The following is a 25,596-nucleotide window of genomic DNA, read 5'->3' on the forward strand; positions in this document are numbered from 1 at the left end:
TTGTAGAGACATGAGGACTACAGGTCACTCCCTTGAATGTGGGGATTACAATTCGAGATGAGATTTGGGTGGGGACACAGAGCCAAACCATATCATGTATTATATAAACAACTGAATATGATTCAGCCTTAAAAATGAAGGTAATTGGCTGGGCGTGGTGGCTCATGCCTGTAATCCCAGCATTTTGGAAGGCTGGGGTGGGCAGATCACCTGAGGTCAGGAGTTTGAGACCAGCCTGACCAACGTGGTACAGTCCTGTCTCTACTAAAAATACAAAATTATACCAAAAATACAAAATTAGCCAGGCATGGTGGCACACGCCTGTAATCCTAGATACTTGGGAGGCTGAGGCAGGAGAATCACTTGAACCTGGGAGGTGGAGGTTCCAGTGACCCAAGATCCCACCACTGCACTGGAGCCTGGGCAACAAGAGTGAAACTCTGTATCAAAAAAAAAAAAAAGGTAATTGTGACTCATGTTACAACATGTGTCAGAATGTTCAACATGGTACCACAAGGTTCAACATGATGAACCTTGAGGATACACTAAAGTATCATTTTTACCTTAAAAATGAAGGCAATTCTAACACATGCTACAACATGTATCAGAATGTTCAACATGGTACAAGAAGGTTCAACATGGTTCCACAAGGTACAACATGATGAACCTTGAGGATATGTTAACGTACACACAGTTACTACCATAGTCAAACTCTTAGAAGATAAAACTTCTAAGGTTGCCAGGGGATGAAGAGGGGGTGATGAGGACTTATTGATCAATGGGTACAGAGTTTCAGTTCTGCAGGATGAAAAAGTTCCAGAGATCTGTTGCACAACAATGTGAATATACTTAACACTACTGAACTGCACACTTAAAAATGGCTTAGGTGGTAAATTTTATGGTTTTTTTTTTTGTTTGTTTGTTTGTTTGTTTTTTGAGACGGAGTCTCGCTCTCTCGCCCAGGCTCACTGCAAGCTCCGCCTCCCAGGTTCACGCCATTCTCCTGCCTCAGCCTCCCGAGTAGCTGGGACTACAGGCGCCTGCCATCACGTCCGGCTAATTTTTTATATTTTTAGTAGAGACAAAGTTTCACCGTGTTAGCCAGGATGGTCTCGATCTCCTGACCTCGTGATCCACCCACCTTGACCTCCCAAAGTGCTGGAATTACAGGCGTTGAGCCACTGCACCCGGCCCAGAATTTTATGTTTTTTCCACAATTTAAAATAGTTATATATTTATATAATGAATTATCATGCATTGGTGACAAACAAACAAACAAGAACCGCATACAACAATGCAGTAAAATCTCAGAAATACGCAATGAGGGCCAGGCATGGTGGCTCACACCCGTGATCCCAGCATTTGCGAGGCAGAGGCGGACGGATCAAGAGTCCTGGTCAGGAGTTTGAGATCAGCCTTGCTAGCATGGTGAAACCTCGCCTCTACTAAAAATATAAAGATTAGCCAAGTATGGTGGTGGGTGCCTATAGTCCCAGCTACTCGGGATGCTGAGGCAGGAGAATCACTTGAACCCGGGAAGCAGAGATCGCAGTGAGCCGAGATCGCGTCAACTGCACTCCAGCCTGGGTGACACAGCGAGACTCTGTCTGGGGGAAAAAAAAAATGCAATAGGGAATAAAAGCAAGTGGTAACACACAGCATGATTCAAAAACAATACAAAGCTCAAAACCAAGCAAAACTACAAATATTCAATAAGTGTGGTAAAGGAAAAGCAAGAAAATAAACACAAAATTCAGGATGATGGCTACCTTTTTGGAGAGGTGGCTACTTGTATGAGACTGGGAAATTGACATCAAGAGCACGAAAATATACATTTTAAAAAGCTAAGTGGTTAAGGGTTTTCATAAAATATATCTTACATTGTAAGTGTATTTTGTGTTTAATAATTTATAAAAAGTTTTCGAAGTATTCCGAGAAATAACCAAGGAGTGAGAAAAACTTTCTTAAACAAGACTGAAAACCCAGATGTCATAAACGATACCGAAATGTTTAAGTGTCAAAAACATTTATTTAGCTCAAGATGACACAAAAAGGGAGTCAAATGAGGGAAATCAGAACTCCTGCCCCCATCAAAAGAACTTTACATTATGCATTCTCAAAGTTAAAAATCCTGAATGAATACAGTGATTGTCTATTATGTATATCTGAATCTTCTTTCAGATGTATGCTTTACTGTGCTTACTGTGACTCACCATAACAGCTATTATTAAAATATAAAACTAGCTTACAACTTGCTATGAAGAAAGAGTAAACTTTTTTTAAAGGGCGAAAGATATTCATTCTTCAACAAATATTTATTACTAGACAATACAGAGAAAGCCAGTCTAAATGTTAAACTTACTAAAAGCTGCTCAAATTCTACAGGAGTTGAGAACATGCAAATTAAAGGCTGTGATATTTTACATCCATCAGACTGGGAAATATTAAGAAGAGCTATAATATATACTAATGGATGGGGGAAGGTGTTCTTACTACACTGCTGGTGGAAATGTGAGGTATTAAAGTGCTTTTTTATTTTTTAGAAAGAAGGTCTCTTTCTGTCACCCAGGCTGGCGTGCAGTGGCATAATCATAGTTCACTGTAGCCTCGAACTCCCGGGCTCAAGCAATTTTCCCACCTCAGCCTCTCAAGTAGCTGGGACTACAGGCATGCGCCCCCATGCCCAACTAATTTTTTCTGTCTTTTCTGTAGAGATGGAGTTTCGCCATGTTGCCCAGGTTGGTCTCGAACTCCTGGGCTCAAGCGATCCGCCCACCTCAGTCTCCCGAAGTGGTGGGATTACAGCATGCTTTTTTTTTTTTTAAATCACAGAATCCTTACTCTTTGGAATCTAACCACATATATAAAATGACCAACTTACAAAAACATACATTGAAGGACTTTTAATGTATCATTGTTCATTGTGGCAGAAAAAACCTTAAACGACATAAATGCCTAAAAACAAAGCAGAAAATGACTTATTGTGCATTAAAATCACAGAATAGAGAGCTGTTCCAGTTGAGGTGAAGGGGTTTTATGAAGTACTCAAGACAGAGAGAAGTGAGGAGGAGAAAAGTATGTATATGATCCCATTTTTGTTAAATAAGAAAAACTCAAAATCCTGACATACATATATTTGTGTATGTTTATGTATATAATGATTTTATGAGCACTGAAAAACATGGAAGGCTACCTACAAAGCTGTTGACACAAGTTATGAGAGGGGATATGAACAATGATATGGGAAGGTGAGGCCAAGCCAACAGAAAAGCCAAAATGTTACTCTTAAAAAATCATATATGGGCCAGGCGCAGTAGCTGACACTTGTAATCCCAGACCTTTGGGAGGCCGAGATAAGCAGATCAACTTGAGACCGGGAGCTTGAGACCAGCTTGGCCAACATGGTGAAACCCCATCTCTATTAAAAATACAAAAAATTAGCCGGGCATGGTGGCGCACCTGTAGTCCCAGCTACCTGGGAGGCTGAGGAACAGGAATTGCTTGAGCCCAGGAGGCGGAAGCTACAGTGAGCTTAGATCGCACCACTGCACTCCAGCCTGGGCAACAGAGCAAGACTCCGTCTCAAAAAAAAAAAAATCATGTATGATCAGATTCATGCAATTTACATATATGTATTACTGGAAATAGTTAATGCCATGAAGATCCAAACACAGACCTATAGGATAAAATTTTTAAAGCTATTTTATGGCTTAGAATATTTTTTAACAAGGTATTTTATATGCTGTGACAGCAGATTTTACTTTACAAAAATGGCTGCAACAATATCTTCCATCCATGTGCTTTTCTATAACGTGACCTTCACCCTCCCTCCTCCTATTAAGATGTGGGGTCTATAGCTTCTGAATCTGGGCAAGCTTGTGAACTGCCTGGTGGAAGGGATGCCAAATAACTTTTGAAGCTAGGTCAGAAAAGATGATGCACCAGCATGGGCAACATAGCCAAGACCCATTTCTACAAAAAAAATATACAAATCAGGCGAGTGCAGAGGTGCAGGCCTATAGTTCTAGCTACCTGGGAGGTTGAGGCAGGAGGATCACTTGAGCCCAGGAGTTCGAGGTCAGAGTGAATTATGACAGTCACTACACTACAGCCTGGGTGACAGGATGAGAGCCTGTCTGGAGAAAAATAATAATAATAATATAACTTATGCCTTATTTGCTGAATTATTATTTTGCTTGGATCCCTGAGCCACCATAAAAGAAGTGAGAAGACCTTAAGGCTGCCACACTATGAGGAAGGCAAGGTAACAGACTATGTACAGGTGCTCAAGTCAGCAGTCACAGTCTTTGAGTCCTGTTAGGCAAGGCACCAAACATGAGTGAACAAACTTTCAGATTATTCCAACATCAAGCCATTCAGTCAATTTCAGCCTCCAAATCTTCTCAGTCAAGACCAAAGACATTGTGGAGGAAAAAAAAAAAAAAAACATCCCCAGTATACCCTTTCTGAACACCTGAGCCATTGAATCCTTGAGCTTAATAAAAGTGTTTTACACCATTAGTTATGGGGTGATTTGTTAAGTAGCACATACCAGCAATCAGAATGCAACTTCAGAATATATCTTACATAATTTAGAAGGCTCTGGAAAACTACATTAACTGACTTAAAAAGTGACACTAGTGATTAACAATGTCAAATTTCTAGAGTCTGCATAAAATTCACAAAACAACCATAAGAAAACCAGCATTTTCTAAATCAATACTATTTAACATAAGGAGATTTTAAATATGTATATAATTTAATAAATGATTAATAGACATCTATTTCACCCACACATGGCTATTAGTAAATGTATTCTAGATAACAAAATTCTATTTTTTTCTCTTATCTTTTCACTGGGAAATGGGTCAGAACCCTGTATTTGGAATCATCTTATATTCAAACATTTACAACATACTTTTACCACCCTCTTATCCTACTGATCAACCTAAACTAAAATTCACATAGAACTTATATCTCCTTTTTAGTGTCAGAGTTTCCTTGATACCACAATTTTATTTATTTATTTATTTATTTATTTTTGAGATGGAGTCTTTTTCTGTTTCTCAGGATGCCAGAGTATGGTGGCACGATCTTGGCTCACTGCAACCTCCGCTTCCAGGGTTCAAGTGATTCTCCTGCCTCAGCCTCCCAAATAGCTGGGATTACAGGTGCCCGCCACCACACCCAGTGAATTTTTTGTATTTTTAGTAGCAACAGGGTTTCACCATGTTGGCTAGGATGGTCTCGAACTCCTGACCTCAAGCGATCCACCCACCTCGGCCTCCCAAAGTGCTGGGATTACAGGTGTGAGCCACTGCGCCTGACTGACACCACAATTTTATTGATAACAATGCTGAAATTGCTGTAAGTTATTGGCAAAAACATAAACCTTTTACCAATACAGAGATAAAACAAAAATCAGTTTAGTTCAGTTTATTCATTTGAAAATTGTATACTCATCACTGATCAGTTTGTTTAATTCAAGAAGAACCTATACCTTTATTTAAGGAGAACTAAAAAATTATTGAGAACCGTGAGGTGTTTTTCAATTAACACCATCTCAATTCTCTACCCATGTTTATATCCCTAAAGAAGACTTTTAGGCTTTGATTTCAACATTTTCGTAAAGAAAGTATTCCTTTACAATGTTTGAAGGACCCAAATAATACTTAGCAAAAGACCATGTAAACAAAAATTTTTAAGTAGTTTTTTTTTTAAAAAGACTCAAATTATCAGTTTTATTTTTTGTTTGTTCTATTTAGAAAAATTTTAATTATATCAGTTCTTTTAAAAATTGAACTGCATTAATAAGGCAGATACATTATAATTCAGACACAAACTTATGCTGATGCTCCACAAGCAGCCACAAAAACTTCAGTCATGGTTAATATACCTAAAACTATTTCTGAATTACTTTATAAATTACTCCACTATTTCATCGAATAATAATTATTCTTCAAAACCTGTGATACAAGTGAACTAGGGTGAGGTACAGAAACAGGTAATGAAAGATTTGAAAGGAGGGTCTTAGTAGCGAGGTAAATCAGCATTCAAATCCTGATTCCATCACTTAAAAGTGAAATGATGTCTCTAAGCCTTAGTTTGCTCCCTAGTGAAATAGAAACAGTTGTAGTACCTTTGAAAAAAGGTTGTTGCAGCAGACACTATGTACACAATAACAATTCTCTCCCTTTTCCTTACTAAGAGAGCCTCAATTTTATTCTTGACAACAATGGGCTCAAGGTAAAGGATTACTATTCCCAGCTTTCTTTGAAGGTAGGATGGCCAATGAGATATAAACCTAAGTACACAGGTAGAGTTTCCAGGAAAGTTCTTCAAGAAGCTGATTCTGTTCACAGGTGGGCCTTTTGCTCTCCTTCCTCCCTACTCCAGGCTCAAGATACAGCAGCCATCCTAGAACACCACGCTACCTTGAAAATGGAAGTCACACACTAGGGATAAAATCCAGATAGCTGGAAGAGCTTTCTTGATAACCACAGAGCCATATTATCATCTGGGCTTCTTTTATATGAGAAATAAACTCCTTTTCTTTCCTCATTCCTTCCTTATCCTTCCTCCCTCCCTCCCTCCCTTCTTCCCTTCCTTCCTTTTATATTTTGAGACAGGGTCTTTCTCTGCAGCTCAGGCTGGAGTGCAATGGCACCATCAGCTCACCGTAACCTCAAATTCTTGGACTCAATCAATCCTCCTGACTCAATCTCCCAAGCAGCTGGGACTACAGGCATGCACCACCACATTCAACTATTTTATGTATTTTTTGCAGAGACAGGGTCTTGCTATGTGCCTAGGCTGGTTTTGAACTCCTGGATTCATGCAATCCTCTTGCTTCAGCCTCCCAAAGTACTGGAATTACAGGTGTGAGCCACCATGCCCGGCCAAGAAATAAAGTTCTATTGTGTTTCTATTATATATAGTTAAACCTAATATCCTAATTAATATAATTGTTATTAGAATTTTTAAAGGGTAAGGCGTGGTGACTCATGCTGGTAATCCTAGCAGTTTGGGAGGCAGTGGAAGGAGGACTGCTTGACCCCAGGAGTTTGAAGCCAGTCTCAGCAACATAGCAAGACCCTGCCTCAGTTAAACCAGAAAAAGGGAGAATTTTTAAAAGATAATACATGCAAACTTTTTCACAAGTAAACTAGTACACTGAAAGTAGTCAAAATAATAAGAATAATTTTTAGAATCCAAATAACTGTACTTCATGAACAAATCAGCAATGCTCTTACTTTTCCCCTAAAACTGTCAAGTCTGTTATGTTCAATAAACTTATTCTATCAATAAGAAAAGTAACCATTGCTGAGTGACCAGTTGGTTATCTTAGAGACATTTAATGAATAAAAATCCTTGACTTAAGGAAGCAACTATTTGAATATATTAAATAAAAACAATCTCCCTATTTTATTTCAACTTCTTTAAAACTTCACATAAACTAGTAATGGTTGAGGGAACATGAATTAAGATCATCTACAGAATCAGTCATTTCCTCTAACACACCATGTATCTTTAAAAATCCACATCACAAATTCTCCTGACACAGGAGAACAAACTTGAAGAACCGTACCTTCTCTTCTCACCTGCATAAAATGTTGAAGTCTTCTTTTAAATCCCTTTCACTGAAGATATTGTATCTTTGGAAAGTCAGTTCAGATTTTTCATGTTTAAACTAGATTTCTCAATGTCTTCACAAACGGGGTTAGCCTCTGCTAATTTATGTGTGCCGATAATTAGTAAATACTATATTTTGCTGACAGTGATAGGATTATACCACAGTAGGGCAGAATTTGATCTACAAAACAAATATTTGAGGTCCCATATCCCAGTGGTCTTGGGCAATGAGTAGATGGTAGGTCTAGCAGGGTAGGTCTGGTAGGTCTAGTGCTACACCAGACATTTTGAGACACTTCCCTGAGATACAGTTAATCTTTTTTTCTAGACATGAATCCCAAGACAAAATGGGAGGGCTAGGATGATCATCTTTGGTATCAGAGCTTTCCAGAATATCATCTATGTAGCTGTCTGCCCTTATCTCTCCTGGATAGGGGTCTATGTTCCTGAATTCCCCTCACAGAGAGAGGCCAGTATTCCTTCCAAGCTAGTCACTTCTCTGCCTCCAGGGCTTTCAACATCCTTTTAATTTAAACTACCAGAAAAGGGGAGATAAAGGGTAACCTTTATTGCACCATTTGCAACTAACATTTGGTATAAAACTTTCTGGTTGGCTGGGTGTGGTGGCTCACTCCTGTAATCCCAGCACTTTGGGAGGCCAAGGCAGGAGGATTGTTTGAGGCCAGGTGTTTAAGACCTGATTGGAAAACATAGTAAGACCTAATCTCTACAAAAAAAAAAAAAAAAAAATTAAAAAATTAGCCAGGCATGGTGATCACATCTATAGTCCCAGCTACTCGGATGCTGAGATGGGAGGATCACTTGACCCCAGGAGTTCAAGGTTGTAGTGAGCTATGATCATGCCACTGCATTCCAGCCTAGGCAACTGCAAGACCCTGTCTCTAAAATAAAAACTAAAATAAAGAATAAAACATTCTGCTTGTAAATCTAGAGCCTAATAATGTTTAAGGAAGGAGAGCAGAGAAACACCATGTACCAGAAACATACACCCCAAATGTTGGGTGTAGAACTCCAAGTACAGTAGCCTGGCTACAGGTTTAATACAAATTCCTATTGCCTCTTTAAGAATGTTTTTACTGCAACAACTTTAACAATCCATCAGATTAAAACCTTCATTGGAAAGGTATATGATTCATTTCTAATACCAATATACACACTTGAGCAAAGGCATATCATCCAAAATAGGTATTCAAATATTATTTGGCGAAAGTGAGTAGTGACAGAGGCATGCCTTCCAAGAGGTATGTTTTACTATCTGGCCTGGTTTCCCTGACCACAGATAATTGGTTCAAAGATGAACATGAGATTCAAGCTGGCCCAATCATAATCTTTCTCCAAACAACTTGAAATTTAGAATGGATATACAGAAAGACTAAAAATCGTGGGAATATAACTGCTTTCTGGCAGCACTTGTAGCGAACAGACATGATGTCCTTTTGCTGAGTATCCTGCAGGAAATTCATTTTATCTTATATTTTATGAAATATCCTAGTATATATCTAAAATGATTCTTCTGGATAAGCTAGCTAAATTCTACTTTTGATTGCCTAAAACAAAAAAGACACACAATAACTAAATCCACTGAAGATCAGGAGATATAGTTACCTCTCAATATCAAATAACATAAAGTCAGATGGTAGTCTAAAAATATTATCATTCTAAAATATTAAACTAATTACAAAGAGAAAGAAAGTATAGATCCTACTGGTAGAAGTAAATTTTTTTTAAAAAAGTACATTCCCTTAATTCAAGAACTCTAGTTGACAAAATTTATCTTTCATAAAAAAGCACAAAAATATCCTTTGATAATTAATCAATTCTATTCTTGGAATTTATTCTACAGAATGCTTCAACAAGTATACAAAGATGTGTATGGGAATACATATTCAATGTTCTTAATAATAATGCAAAATTGAAAATAAATTACACATGTATAAAAGAAGCTAGTTAAATTATAGTACAGCAGGTCCTCTAATAACATTTCATTCAATGTTATTTTGCTGTAGCACTGAAGAGAGAAACAAAGGCCGGGTGCTGTGGCTCACGCCTGTAATCCCAGGACTTTGGGAGGCCAAGGCAGGTGGATCACTTGAGGTCAGGAGTTCGAGAACAGCCTGGCCAACATGGTAAAACCCCATCTCTACCAAAAATATAAAAAATTAGCTAGGAGTGGTGACGTGTGCCTGTAGTCCCAGTGACTCAGGAGGCTGACACAGGAGAATCACTTGAACCTGTGAGGCAGAGGTTGCAGTGAGCCTAGATCACGCCACTTCACTCAAGCCTGGGTGACAAAGCAAGGCTCCATCTCAAAAAAAGAGAGAAAAAAAATGACTCCAAGCCAGGGCTATTATTTATGTGGAGTTTGTATATTCTCTCCATGTCTGCATGAGTTTTCTCCAGATGTTCTAGATTCCTCCCACATCCCAAAGATGTGCACATTAGGTTAATTAGCATGTCTAAATTGTCCCAGTCTGAGTGAGCATGGGTGCGTGTGTGTGAGGCACGCTGTGATGAGATGGCATCCTGTCCAGGACTGGTTCCTGCCTTGTGCCCTGAGGCTGCCAGGATAGGCTTCGGCCACCCATGACCCTGAATTGCAATAAGGGGATTGGAAAATGAATGAATGAATACAAATTATTGTAATAAAATTCATAAAATATATAATCAGCACAGAAAAGTACATAAATGATGCACTCAGTGAGCCCATCATGTTTATTATTGTTTGTTTCTGAACTGCATGGTGGTAGGAGGTGCTCTTGACAATGTTTGCTTTGCAAACATTTATTCCTTAAGTTAACCAACCACCACTACAAGCACCATCACTCGCTGATTCACCAAAAACTGGGTAAATAATTATCTTACTTGTTTTTATTAATCTTTCTTGTATGCATGTATAGCTCACATTTATTTCATTGTTTAATATTAGAAGTGTTTCAGATCTTTATTTAGAAGTTTGATGGTGTTTTTGTGACTAAAAATATGCCACAGGAACTTAACTCTTACTTCTATCAATTTAAACTTATAGTAAAATCGGTTTCATTATATGTCATTTCACCTAAAGTCACAATTTCCAAGAACATATCAACAACATTTAGTGAGGACTTATTATACAGCCATACAATAAAATACTGAGTAGCCATTAAAAAGGGTGCAACAGGTCTATATCCATTGACACAGAAAGATGTCTACGCAGTTGAATGAAAAAAAGCAAGAACAGTATCTATGATTCCTACACACATATATAAATCTCCATACACCATGTATAGATATATACACTCATAGAAAAAAGTCTGGAAAGATATATATGTTAAACTTTTAAAACTGGTTATCTTTGGAGAATGGTAATGACAAAGGCTTTTACTTTCTATTTTATTCATTTCTGTATTGTAAAATTGAATGTATTACTTTTATAATCATAAAAAACAAATTATTTCTAAAAATACAATAACACAAAAAGAATTTTAAAAGAAAATAAAAGACCTTAAACCAAGTAGAAACCCTTAATAGTGGTAAGTATAATCTTCCATATAGACACGAAGTATGGCTATATTTTAATATGATAACTATGAGAATAAAATATTTATTGAAAAAAAGAATAAGATTCTTACAATTCAGATTAACCTGCTAAAAGAACAGTATGTGATGAGATCTAGACTAAATCAGATTGAACCATCACATAAATCAGCCCTAACTAAACACTGTAATAGTTAAATACCACATCTAGATTAACATTCATTTTCTATCTAAAGACATGATTGTTTTTTCTCAAATGGTACTTACAGTTCTCTACAATTTCATCAAAAACTGCACCACTTTTTTGTTCAAACTGGAAAAGCAAAAAAGGAAAGAGAAAAGTAACATTACCATCATATCTTCTATCATACATTCTTTTGGTATCCCTCCCTATTTCCCAAGGAGCTGTAATTTTCAACCCAAATGACAAGTACACAATATAAACAAAAACATTGCCAAATAGAGTAAAATAAAATTTAGGATAAACCAAAGTAGTTCTCAGACCAAAGCCCCAAACCAAAAACTAAGAGATAAATCACATCCTCTCACTATAAACAACTACTTATTTTTTTAATCATTCATGTCACAAAAGAGATGATCATATATATTTTAATAACAGTAAACACAGCTAACACTTCATAAGAACTTACTAACAATGAGAACTGACTATGTAAAACCTCCCATCAAAACTGAACAGAAAAATTAACAGCTTTTGCTCTTAAGCTAAAGCCAGAAACATGCTGCTCTTAAATTTAAAGTGAGGCCTGTTATAGGGATGGTTCCTACTGAGTACGTTAGTGCCTAAGACAGAAGTAGAGCCATGTCAGAGGTAATTTCAGATCTTTAAACACACAGGGAAAAGAAAGCAAAGCACCAGTAACTCCACCAAAGAACTAAAGAAAATGGCACACTTCACTCTGAGTCTCTGAAGGCCTCCTTACTTTGGAGGTTCCTGCTTCCCTGCCTGTTACTCATCAATGAGGCAAGAACACAAGAAATGCTGCTTCTTGATAAACCTTGCCTACTGTAAGAAGCCAGAATCAGCCACCCCATTCAAGGGAGAGACTTTTAAGGAAAAAAGAACTACCTAGCTACCTACATAACTGTAGAGGAAACACAACAGCTAGCTATAGTAATCAGTAGTATCTGATATTCATAAATATGAAGAGAAAATAAAAGATCCCAGGTTTCCAAAAGAAACCTATGTGAAAGAGAAAGTTCAAGGTAAACAAACAGAACCACCACTCCAGAAGGAAACAAGTAACTTATAAAAAAGCAACTTCTTGGCTGGGCCCAGTGACTCACACCTGTAATCCCAGCACTTTGGGAGGCTGAGGTGGGCGGATCACAAGGTCAGGAGATCGAGACCATCCTGGCCAACATGGTGAAACCTCATCTCTAGACAAAAAGTTGGAAAAGATAATTTATGTGACATGGAGGGTTGAAGCACTAAGTCTAACAGCAATATCAAAGGTACCCCCAAAGAAGAAAATAATGGTGAAAGGGATAACAGAAAAAAATTTCCCTGAATTGAAGATATAAATACCATATCTGAGATTGAATGGGCCCACTAAATACCAAAGAAATAACAAAAAAAAAGGATACATCCTGGTAAAATATATCAGAATTCCAAAAGAAAACAAAAGGAGCAATTTTTTTAAATGATAGTGCAGGTAATTTATAAACACATTTAACTTGAAATTCAACTATGTAAACATTGGAAAGTAAAGGAAAGCAAACAAATAGTGAAGGTCACTCCACCTACCATTCCAGTCAATGAGCTAGGCTCTAGAATGAAAGGGAAATGGGAAATGAAAAATGTCACTCTGGGCCAGGTGTGGTGACTCACGCCTGTAATCCCAGCACTTTGGGAGGCCGAGACGGGTGGATCATGAGGTCAGGAAATCGAGACCATCCTGGCTAATATGGTGAAAACCCGTCTCTACTAAAAATACAAAAAAATTAGCCGGACATGGTGGTGGGCGCCTGTAGTCCCAGCTACTCAGGAGGCTGAGGCAGAAGAATGAGGACAATGGCGTGAATCTGGGAGACGGAGCTTGCAGTGAGCCGAGATCGTGCCACTGCACTCCAGCCTGGGCGACAGAGCGAGACTCCGTCTCAAAAAAACAAAACAAAACAAAACAAAAAAAAAAAAAAAGAAAAATGTCACTCTGTAAGCCAAAGAATGAAAGCACCTGCCTACACTGAGAGGAATCCCATTGTTTAATAACAGTTTGTTTTTGAACAATACTGTCCCAAGGCCCGATGCTATTATTCCTTCTCATCTTATACAATATTTCTCATGATTCTCTATCCCCCTAGAGCTACTGCTTATTTTTCTCTTCCCCTTGACAGCAGAACTCTTCAAAGGAGTTGCCTAGCCAGGTGCAGTGGCTCACGCCTGTAATCCCAGCACTCTGGGAGGCCGAGGTGGGCGGATCACCTGAGGTCAGGAGTTCAAGACCAGCCTGGCCAACATGGCAAAAACCCATCTCTACTGAAAATACAAAAATTAGCTGGGCGTGGTGGTGGGCACCTGTAATCCTAGCTACTTGGGAGGCTGCGAGGCAGGAGAATCACTTGAACTCAGGAGGTGAAGGTTGCAGTGAGCCGAGATTGTGCCACTGCACTCCAGCCTAGGGGACAAAGCATGATTCTGTCTCAAAAACAAAACAAAACAAAAAAGCCAGGCGTGGTGACTCACACCTGTAATCCTAGCACTTTGGGAGGCCGAGGCAGGTGGATCACAAGGTCAGGAGTTCAAGACCAGCCTGGCCAACATGGTGAAACCCCATCTCTACTAAAGATACAAAAAAATTAGCCGGGCATGGTGGCACACACCTGTAATCCCAGCTACTTGGGAGGCTGAGGCAGGAGAATCGCTTGAACCTGGGAGGCGGAGGTTACAGTGAGCCGAGATCACGCCATTGCACTCCAGCCTGGGCAACAGGGCAAGACTACATCTAAAAACCAAAACCAAAACAAAAAAAAAAGTTGTCTATACATGCTGCCTACGGCACCTGTCTCTTGAACCCACTTCAGTAAGGCTTTTGCCTGCACTATTTCTACTGAAACTTTTCTCGTCAAGGTCATAAGCGACCTCCACACTGCTAAACCCAATGATCTATTCTCACTCCTAAAGGAAAAAAAGAGAACTAGAAGATGACAACCATTTAAGGTGAAAAAATTTGGATCACAATCACTACTTCACATCAACATTAATCCCAGATAAGTTAAAAATAAACTGAAAAAAAATAAAAGCCCTAGAAGATAGAAAAGTCTTTTAACCAGAAAAAGAAATCTTCATGAAAAAGATTTTAAAGTTTGACTATATTTCTAAAAAATTGTTTGGAAAAGCTTAAAGGTAATATGAATGAAAAAGTTGTAGTAGTAGTATAATAATTGTTAATATTCTATGTATAAAGCAATCTTGGACTCAATTAAAGAGTACTATTACTATCCCAATAGAAAGTGATCAAAGAACATAAACAAGCACTAAACATTCAATCTTACCCAAAATCAAAATTGAGATACCATTTTCTCTCAGACTGGTAAAGATACAAAATGAAGAGAGACATAGAAATGTCCCTGTTTTTAAAAAACCCAATAGTATGTCTTGGAAAATTATACAGAGATCTACTTCATTCTTTCCAGTGGTTGCATAGTCTCTTATTATATTATACTGATGAACATTTTAGGTTGCCTCCTGCTTTTTTTTTTTTAAATGTAATACTGCAGTTGTCATCTGTATACATACAATATGGCTTAGGTATGTGAGTATATCTGTAGGATCAATTTCTAGAAGTGGGATCATTAGGTTAAAAAAGATCACTAGGTTAAAAAAATTAAATATTTAATTTTTTTTAATTTAATTCCTTCCAACTAAGCTTCATGAGTTGCTGGGATTACAGGAACACACCACCATGCCCAGTTTATGACACTTTTTTTCCAAGTACTTTATATGATTTAATCCAATTTAATCTCCCAAAAATCTCATAAGGTAGGTACTGTTAACACCTCTATTTTATAGGTGAAGAAATGGAGGTACTGAGAGGTTAAGGGGAAGGACACACACACACACACACACAGAGCTCTGAAAGTCTCCCAAGAAAAATGTCCAAACTTCTGTGGATATATAAGACTCTCCAAAATCTAGCCCTAATTTCCTCTACAGCTTTATCTTTTCCTGCCTTCACATTCCCATTACATCCCCATCCTGTAAGCAAATGCTCCAGCCATTATAAATAACCTATAGCTGCTCACCCAACCTTTCAGGTAGTTTCAAGCATCTGGGCCATTGTGCACAGTGCTTAAGCTTTTCCAGTCTTAATTCAATAGTAAACATATACTCAGCTTCAAGCTAAAGCTGCAACTCCTCTATGGTACCATAATCTCACACACAACCCACACACACCCAACCTCCCGAACAAAGTAGAATTCACAGCTCTTTCCTAGTGATACTACGACCAATGTGACTATGTAACAACTATAAAAACTTTACTCCCAAGTTGGGAATGCTATAAAGAATCAAGTACCCATACAGGTTTCTGAAGCTGTATGAGGTCATATCCCATTCTTTTTGTAGACCAACCTGCTGACAGATAACAGGGGTTATACAAACCTTGAGTTTTAATCCAACTTTGGAGACTAAACACAAAATCAATAAAAAGGAGCGCTTTATATAAAGACCTTTAGAATAATGTTAAAAATTAAAAACAAAAAACAATCTAGTTAGTTTCTTTCAATAGAACCTAAATGAAATCAACATTCTATAAAGGATTAGAAATCCTACACTTCTCAAAGCCAGGGCAGGCAAAAGTGCACCCTGAAGAAAAAAACAAACAAAAGATTATTTTTCTCCTATAACAGTCTCGCAACACAGAACATTTCAGTGACCAGATACGTGGGACTTTTTCATCACACACCAAATATCTAGCAGACACCAACTGTGTGTCCTATAATTCACTTCAATTCTGACACTATCTACCTAGAATTAAGAGTAAGATCCCACAGGTTGAAGGCTCAGTCCAACAAGGCTGCCTCCAACTTCAGATACCAATCACAAGCCCCAGGCTGTGACTTGACCTTGTAACTGGCCAGCTATATAACTTGGGGTGTGCACAACCCCCACCTCAGGTTCAATTAATTTGCTAAAGCAGCTCATGGATCTCAGGGGAACACATTTACTGGTTTATTATAAAGGATACTACAAAGGATACAGGTGAACAACCTGATGAAAGAGATGCATAGGATGATACATGCTGGGGAGAGGCATGGAGTTCCCGCGTCTTCTCTGGGCATGCCACCTTTCCAGCACCTCTACGTGGTTCAGCAATCCAGAAGTTTTCTGAACCTTGCCTTTGGGGTTTTTATGGAGGCTTCACTATGAAGCCATGATTGAGTAAATCATTGGCACTGCTGCTCAACTCGATGTTTAGCCCTCTAGTCATGTCTTGGTATTTTTGGTGACCAGCCCCATGCTGAAGCTATGGAAAGGCCTGGCCCTAAGCCCAAGTCACTCATTAGTACACAATCCACACTTATCACTTCAGAGATTCCAACAGTTTTAGGAGCTGTGTGCCAGGAACCTGGGGCAGAAACCAAATATTTCCTATTATATCACAGTATCACACTAGCCCAAAGAGATTTTTATTTGTTCTGTATTTAGTAGCCTAGCACCTACAACACTGCCTAAAATATAACAAAAACTCAGTCTTTGCTAAATAAAAGAATCATTTCTATTAGTTAATAAGCAGTTTGAAACTTGTTTATTTAAAAAACTTAACCATGAGTGTACTTTAAATTTTCCAAAACTCCCAAAGTTTCCACTGAAGTTTCAAATAATTTGTATACTTCCAACAGACCACTCCAAATCAAATGTCCAATCCTATTCCTATTCTTTCAACCGCCACAATGAGTAATGTTAGTCTTTCCCTGTTGCTACTCTGATTTGGACGTCCCTTAGTTTTTCAAATGTATTAATCATGATGATTTTTACAATCATTTTTTTCAAGTTTCTCAATGTGAGAAATTTGTTTTGGAAAAATTTTTTTGAGACGGGTCTTGCTCTGTTGCCCAGGCTGGAATGCAGTAACATGATCATGGCTCACTGCAGCCTCAAACTCCTGAGCTCAAGGGATCCTCCCACCTCAACTCCCAAGTAGCTGGAACTAGAGGTGTGCACAACCACGCCCAGCTAATTTTTTTAAATTTTCTGTAGAGACTGGGTATTGCCATATTGCCCAGGCTGGTCTTGAACTCCTGGCCTCTTGATCTTCCCACCTCAGCCTCCCAAAGTGCTGGGAATGCAAGCATGAGCCACCACACCCAGCGATATTATATTTTTTATACAGGCAGCTACCACACAGAAATATAAAAATGACTACGCAAGCTGAAACCATGCAAAGCAATCTTAATGATCAAAGAGAAAAATTAAAATTGTTCCATGATCTTTTTTTGTCAAAACACCTGAAACGTTAAAAACTCTGTCAGTTTGGCCAGGCACGGTGGCTCACACCTGTAATCCCAGCATTCTGGGAGGCTGAGGCGGGCTGATCACCTGAGGTCGGGAGTTCGAGACCAGCCTCACCAACATGGAGAAATCCCGTCTCTACTAAAAATACAAAATTAGCTGGCCATGGTGGCCCATGCCTGTAATCCCAGCTACTCAGGAGGCAGGAGAATCACTTGAACCCAGGAGGCGGAGGTTGTGGTGAGCCAACATCATGCCACTGCACTCCACCCTGGGCAACAAGAGCGAAACTCCGTCTCAAAAACAAAAACAAAAACACTGTGTCAGTTTAAACGTGTAGGGAAATGAAAAAATATTGTATAACTAATATCTGCTTACTACGTTATAATTTAAAATGTGAGAATCAAAGGGTTTTATTTATTTGTAAAAAATCTACCAGGAGTATGGCTGGGCACAGTGGTACATGCCTGTAATCCCAGCACTTTAGTATGCCAAGGCAGGCGGATGACTTGAGGTCAGGAGTTCAAGACCGGCCAGGCCAAGATGGTAAAACCCTGTCTCTACTAAAAATACAAAAATTAGCCAGGTGTGGTGGCACATGCCTGTAATCCCAGCTATTTGGGAGGCTGAGGCAGAAGAATCACTTGAACCTGGGAGACGGAGGTTGCAGTGAGCCGAGATTATGCCACTGTACTCCAGCCTGGGTGACAGAGCGAGACTTCGCCTCAAATTAAAAAACAAAAAAACAAAAAACCCTACCAGGAGTAGACAGTGCCTGCCTTTGTCTTTTCCTATGTAACTTGTGATACAGAATAAGCAACTTTTCCATGCCTTAACAAATTGTCAGCCGGGCACAGTGGCTCACCCCTATAATCCCAGCATTTTGGGAGGCCAAGGTGGGTGGATCACCTGAGGTCAAGAGTTCAAGACTAGCCTGGCCAACATGGTGAAACCCTGTCTCTACTAAAAACACAAAAATTAGCCAGGCATGGTGGCACGTGCCTGTAGTCACAGCTACTCGGGAGGCTGAGGCAGGAGAATCACTTGAACCCGGGAGGCAGAGGTTGCAGTGAGCCAAGGTTGCACAACTGTACTCCAGCCTGGGCCACAGAGTGAGACTCCGTCTCAAAAAAAAAAAAAAAAAATTGCCATAATCCCTTCTAAATTTGAATTGGCTTCCAAAATTATACCCTTTGCTCTTTCAATCTTGTATCTCAACGAACTCGTTGAGTTACTGTGAAACTTGTACCAGTATTACTTCCACTATGACATTCGTCTTTTTGTTACAACATTTTCCTCATTTATGTTTGTAAGTTTGTCTTCACTGAATTCTTCAGGTGACATATCTACACACTCCCCTTTATGGCCACTTGGAGATCCTATGTCTTTCATTGCATAAGTTAATGATGGGCTGCATTCCAAAAAAGACCTATCCCATCAACATGTTAAATAGCTGATGATCACAATTACCTGCCTTAAGTAATCTCTGGAATCTGGGCACAAATTTCACAGCAGCATCCCTATCTGTTCTAGCATCTTTACCAGAAAACTTATCAACAATCCATGACCATTCTGAAATGATCAAACCAGCCTTTACTGGCAACAAGAAGTCCTTTGGTTGGCTTGTAATTAGTTTTCTTTCAGTGCAACAACTAACTTTAATGATTCAGCCTGAATGCTAGCCAAATTGACTAGGGTCTGTTCTTAATACAATTTATTTAAATTACATGATAAAGCTATCTATCTATCTATCTATCTATCTATCTATCTATCTATCTATTTTTTGAGACAGAGTTTCACTCTTGTTGCCCAGGCTGGAGGGCAATGGCGCAATTTCAGCTTACTGCAGCCTCCACCTCCCGGGTTCAAGGGATTCTCTTGGCTCAGCCTCCTGAGTAGTTGGGATTACAGGTGCCGCCTTCACACCTGGCTAATTTTTTGTGTTTTTAGCAGAGACAGGGTTTCACCATGTTGGCCAAGCTGGTCTCGAACTCCAGACCTCAGGTGATCCACCTGCCTCGGCCTCCCAAAGTGCTGGGATTACAGGCGTGAGCCACCACGCCTGGCTGAAGCACTTTAACTTTTTTTTTTTTTTGAGATGAAGTCTCGCTCTTGTCCCAGGCTGGAGTGCAATGGCATGATCTCGGCTCACTGCAACCTCCACCTCCCAGGTTCAAGTGATTCTCCTGCCTCAGACTCCCAAGTAGCTGGGATTACAGGTGCCTGCCACCATGCCCGGCTAATTTTTGTATTTTCAGTAGAGACAGGGTTTCACCATGTTGGCCAGGCTGGTCACAAACTCCTGACCTCAGGTGATCTGCCCGCCTCAGCCTCCCAAAGTGCTGGGATTACAGGCGTGAGCCACCGATTGAATTTTTTCAATATAGTTCATACTGTAACTACATGCAGGCCTAGCTCTTGTCCTATCTTCACTTGCCTGTCACCGTTTTTGAATCATCTAATCACATCTAATTTTTCAGTTCCTGTGTTATCACTTTTGATTCCTTTTCTGAACTTTCATCTTTTTTTGCAAATTCTCTCCTCTTGAGTATCCATTTTCATAAAATGTCACATAAGTTTATAATTGGGAGACTGGATGCAACACAACTACACACTTTGCTGTCTGTGTATGAACTAAATAATAGATGCAGAGTGAAAAACTCCAACACAGACTCTGAAAGAAGTGATGTGATTAGTCACTGTTTGTGACAGACATCTGCTAATTACATAGTGATTTGTTAACATAAGAGCTAGCACTGAAGTTTATACTTTATGCAATTGCTCACAGTTAACACACTATGGTAAATGAAATATGAACTGTGTTGTTAGAGAACTGGCATTTAAACCTTGGCAACTGAAATTCAAGCATATCAGAACAAAATAAAAGTGAGGACTAACTTACTGTTACACATTTGCTACCAAATACACAGTAGGTCTTGAGAAAGACCACTAATTTCAATACTGTAATATTCTAGTCACTGTTCTGCTACTAACAAACAAAGCTTAAGGGAGAAACTTCACTCCTCTGGGACTCGATTTCTTCAACCCATATAATGAATATATAATAAAGTTGGGCTACATAATCCTAAAAACTCTTTCCAAACGTTCAAATTTAATGCTCACAATTCACTCTCAAGCTAGGCATAAACTAAAAACTCGAATTAGTATTATATAATGGACACTGAATACTTGTTAAGAAAACTATAAAAAGTAGGTCTAATTCTCTCTACATAAAGTATTTCTCTTTAATTATAAATGACTTTTAAAAAATAATAATAATAATTTTTTTTTTCCCCCAGACAGGGACTCACTCTGTCACCCAGGCCAGGGTGCAGTGGCATGATCTTTGCTCACCAAAGCCTTGAACTCCTGGGCGCCAGCAATCCTTCCGTCTCAGCCTCCTGAGTAGTTGGGACTACAGGTACATCCAGTGAATTTTTTTCTTTATTTTTTTGTAGAGACAGGCTATCACTGTTGCCAATTCTGGTCCCAAACCCCCAGGCTAAAGCGATCCTCCCAACTCAGCCTCCCAAAGTGCTAGGGTTACAGGGGTGAGCCTGACTTTTTAAGACATTAACAATTCTTCCTTTAAAAAAGAAGCAAATACATCTTCTTTTCGCATTTTTATTCACTTCAAAATTTATGTAAAGTTACTTAAACAAAATGATTAGTTCACAGAAATTACACTGACATAAACTAAAAACAGGCTTGGTTTCTCCATCAAAAAAAGACTGGCTGTCAACTTGCTGTAGGTACACTTATTGTCTGTAACACACATTTCATGTGCTGGTAGTAATTTTTTTTAGTAGAACTTTTTTTAAAGGTTATATAAAATAAAAACCAAAGTTCTACCTAGAAGCAATGGAGTTAAGTTGCATTTTACAACTCAAATTGTATAAAATAAAGCAACTGAATTACTTTCAAGTTCAGAAAAAAACTTAACAAGCCAGCTACTAAAAATGTTCTATTGAAGTTTTGCAAAACGTATCTTTTGAGTGTTAAATTTACATTATATATTTTAATGAAAAAACTTCTGTTTGAATAGCTACAATAACCTGATAAACATAAAATAGTCAAAATGTATCACTGAATATAGAGAATAGAGCCCATCACTGAGAAAACAGCTTTAAAAAAAAAAAGGCCATCACCTTAAAATTACTTTTGGTTTTTTTGTTTTTTTGAGATGGAGTCTTGCTCTTGTCACCCATGGAGTACAATGGCATGATCTCGGCTCACTGCAACCTCTGCCTCCTGGGTTAAAGCAATTCTCCTGCCTCAGCCTCCCAAGTAGCTGGGATTACAGATGCGCACCACCACACCTGGCTAATTTTTGTATTTTTAATAGAGACAGGGTTTCACCATGTTGGCCAGGCTGGTCTTGAACTCCTGACCTCAGGTGATACGCCCGCCTCGGCCTCCCAAAGTGCTAGGATTAGGCGTGAGCCACTGCGCCCAGCCAAAATTATTTTTTTAATGACTTCTTTTCACAAAAGTTAAGGATAGAAATCAAACTACCCCAGCAAAAAAAAAAATCATTTTTGAATAGTTAAATAATGTCTCCCTTTCAATCTGCAAGTATAAAATACTATATTTACTCTTAAAAGTAAACTGGGGCCAGGTGCAGTGGCTCACACCTGTAGTCCCAGCACTTTGGGAGGCTGAGGCAGGTGGATCACTTGAGGTCAGGAGTTCAAGACCAGCCTGGCCAACATGGTGAAACCCCGTCTCTACTAAAAATACAAAAATTAGCCGGGTGTGGTGGCAGGCGCCTGTAACCCCAGCTACTCAGGAGGCTGAGGCAGGAGAATCGCTGGAACCCGGGAGGCGGAGGTTGCAGTGAGCTGAGATTGTGCCACTGCACTCCAGCCTGGGAGACAGAGCAAGACTCCGTCTCAAAAAAAAAAAAGTAAACTATTTTTTTTTGAGGGAAAAGAAAAATAAACTATAGTTTTTGTCATTAAGTTTACTAGTCCAAAATAATGTATAGAATTGGTTACCAAGTTGGAAGTATCAGGAATATTTATGACAAAATCATGGCATTCCTCAAAGAAACTATTTTCAGTGCTTCCTAAAGTCTATAGCAAACATGATGTAAATTATAAAACTTATAACTAAAACAACAAATAAAAGTTTTCTCAATTATTTAAGGTAAAAATAAAAACCTTGGACTGCTTCTCTTCAATTAGTGATACCTAAAGTTAAACAGAGGTGTGAGTTTTCAGGAACTAAGAGTATGTGAATGACCTCTAGTCAGCAAATGGTTGCTAGGCTCTATTTTAAATTTAGGCCCAGTTAGCCACTTGGGATCCAACTTGAAAGACTGGCCCTTTCAGGCTCACATTTTTTCACATAGATCATATTATATACACCTTTAAAATATAATATACATTTTTAACATGAATTTTTAAAATAAAAATTCCAATAATAAAGCCTTCATTTTAGCCAATACACACAACCTTTACAATCTCCCAACCTCTAAGACTGTCACTGCAAATAAAAGTGACAGAGGCCAGGTGAGGTGGCTCACACCTGTAATCTCAGCACTTTGGGAGGCCGAGCTGGGTGGATCACCTGAGCTCAGGAGTTCGAGACCAACCTGGGCAACCTGGTGAAAACCCACCTTTACTAAAATACAAAAAATTAGCCGGGTGTGGTGGCGCCCGCCTGCAGTCCCAGCTACTCGGGAGGCTGAGGCACAAGAATCATTTGAGCCCAGGAGGTGGAGGTTGCAGTGGGCTGAGATCGTGCTACTACACTCCAGCTTGGGCTACAGAGTGAGACTCTGTCTCAAAAAAAAAAAAAGAAAAGAAAAGAAAAAGAAAAAGTGACAGATAAAAGTTTACCTTTAAAATACTTAAGATAGGCTGGGTGCAATGGCTCACGCCTGTAATCCCAACACTTTGGGAGGCCAAGGCAGGGAGATCACTTGAGGTCAGGAGTTTGAGACCTGCCTGGCCAACATGGTGAAACCCCGTGTCTAACAATAATAAAAATGTTAACCGGGGCCGGTCACGGTGGCTCATGCCTGTAATCCCAGCACTTTGGGAGGCTGAGGCGGGTGGATCACCTGAGGCCAGGAGTTCCAGACCAGCCTGGGCAACATGGTGATACCCTGTCTCTACTAAAAACACAAAAATTAGCCAGCTGTGGTGGCACTCGCCTCTAGTCCCAGCTACTCGGGAGGCTGGGGCAGGAGAATCACCTGAACTCAGGAGGCAGACGTTACAGTGAGCTAAGATCGTGCCAGTGCACTCCAATCCGGGTGACAGAGCGAGACTCCGTCTCCAAAAACAATAATAATAATAAAAGAAATTAGCCAGGTATGGTGGCAAACACCTGTAATCCCAGCTACTTGGAAAGCTGAGGCACAAGAATCACTTGAACCCGGGAGGCGGAGGTTGCAGTCAGCCAAGATTGTGCCACTGCACTCCAGCCTGGGCAACAGAGTGAGACTCTGTCTCAAAAAAGGAAGGAAGGGAGGGAGGGAGGGAAAGAAAGAAAGAAAAGAAAGAAGGGAAAGAAGAGAAAGAAAGAAGGAAAGAAAAAGAAAAGAAAGAAAAAAAGACATTTGCTGCCACATAATTTACACAATAAAAAAAGTACTTTAAAATCCCACTGCAGGGAAATGGTTAATTTATTAAGACAGATTATACACGAAATTCTACGCAGACTTTAAAAAGAATAAGGTAGAGGGTTCTGGAGACGGATGGTGTTAATAGTAGCACAACAATGCGAATGTACTTAATGCCACTGAATTATACACCTAAAAATGGTTAAATGGAAGATTTTATGTTATGTATATTTTATCAAAATAAAGGTATAAAAAGGTATATTATTTATGGCATCAGAGTTCCAGAAGCAGAGGAGAAAGACTGCAGAGCAGAAAAAAATATCTGAAGAAATAATGGCTGAAAACTTCCCAAATTTGATGAAAGACAGATAGATATCTGCAGATTCAAGAAGCTAAGCAAACGTCAAACAGGAAAACCCAAAGATATATACACCAAGACACTCATAATCAAACTGCCAAAACCTAAACAACAACAACAACAAAAATCTTTGAACAGTCAGAAACAAACAACACATTACTTATAACTACAGACTTTCCATCAGAAACCATGGATGCCAAAAGAAAGAAAAACAGGCAGGGTATGGTGGCTCATGACTGTAATGCCAGCACTTTGGGAGGCCAAGATGGGAGGATCGCTTGAGCCCAAAGTTTGAGGCTGCAGTGAGCTAGGATCACCACTGCACTCCAGCCTGGGTGACAGAGTGAGACCTCGTCTCGAAAAAAAAGGAAAAAGAAAAAGAAAGGCTCTTCATACAAAAATGAAATAATATCAAAAGAAAATGTAGAAAATTGAGAATGAAGAGCAACAGAAATAATAAATATCTGAATAAATATAACTATTTCTATATATAGACTATTGCTTTATTTTTCACTTCTTTAACCTATGTTTAACAGTGGAGTGTAAAAAATATTATACGGTTTTCAATATATACATATATGGAAACTACAACATAAAAGGGAGAGTAAAACAGCCCTCCAAATTCATTGTCTAGATCTCACTTGAAGTGACTTTTTTTTTTTGAGACACAGTCTCCCTCTGTCACCCAGACTAGGGTACAGTGGTACGCTCATGGCTCAGTGCTGGGATTACAGAATGAGCCACCATGCCAGGTCTGAAGTGATAAAATACTGATTCTATGAAGCCAGTCCCAAAACATTATATACTACAGTAGTTCATTTATGACTTTTTTTTTTTTTTGAGACAGAGTTTTGCTCTTGTTGCCGAGGCTGGAATGCAATGGCATGATATCGGCTCACTGAAACCTCCGCCTCCTGAGTTCAAGCGATTCTCATGCCTCAGCCTCTTGAGTAGCTGGGATTACAGGTGCATGCCACCATGCCTAGCTAATTTTTTTGTGTTTTTAGTAGAGACGGGGTTTCACCACGT

General features: G+C 39.2%; 1 protein-coding gene across 6 annotated transcripts in view; it reads right to left on the bottom strand.

Moving 5' to 3' along the window:
- ZMYM4 (zinc finger MYM-type containing 4) overlaps positions 1-25,596 on the bottom strand; it is a 152,766-nt gene that overhangs the window by 86,419 nt on the left and 40,751 nt on the right. For 5 of the 6 annotated variants that reach the window (XM_019015121.4, XM_055391493.2, XM_031013104.3 and 2 more), the window contains one exon: positions 11,434-11,479. The exons of the other annotated variant lie outside the window; for it this stretch is intronic. In XM_019015121.4, the coding sequence (XP_018870666.3) occupies positions 11,434-11,479 (46 nt within the window). The remainder of the gene's footprint in view (positions 1-11,433; positions 11,480-25,596) is intronic. 6 annotated transcript variants of the gene reach the window in all.

This window comes from Gorilla gorilla, chromosome 1 (genome assembly GCF_029281585.2).
Source record: "Gorilla gorilla gorilla isolate KB3781 chromosome 1, NHGRI_mGorGor1-v2.1_pri, whole genome shotgun sequence".
NCBI classification, from domain to species: Eukaryota; Metazoa; Chordata; class Mammalia; order Primates; family Hominidae; genus Gorilla; species Gorilla gorilla.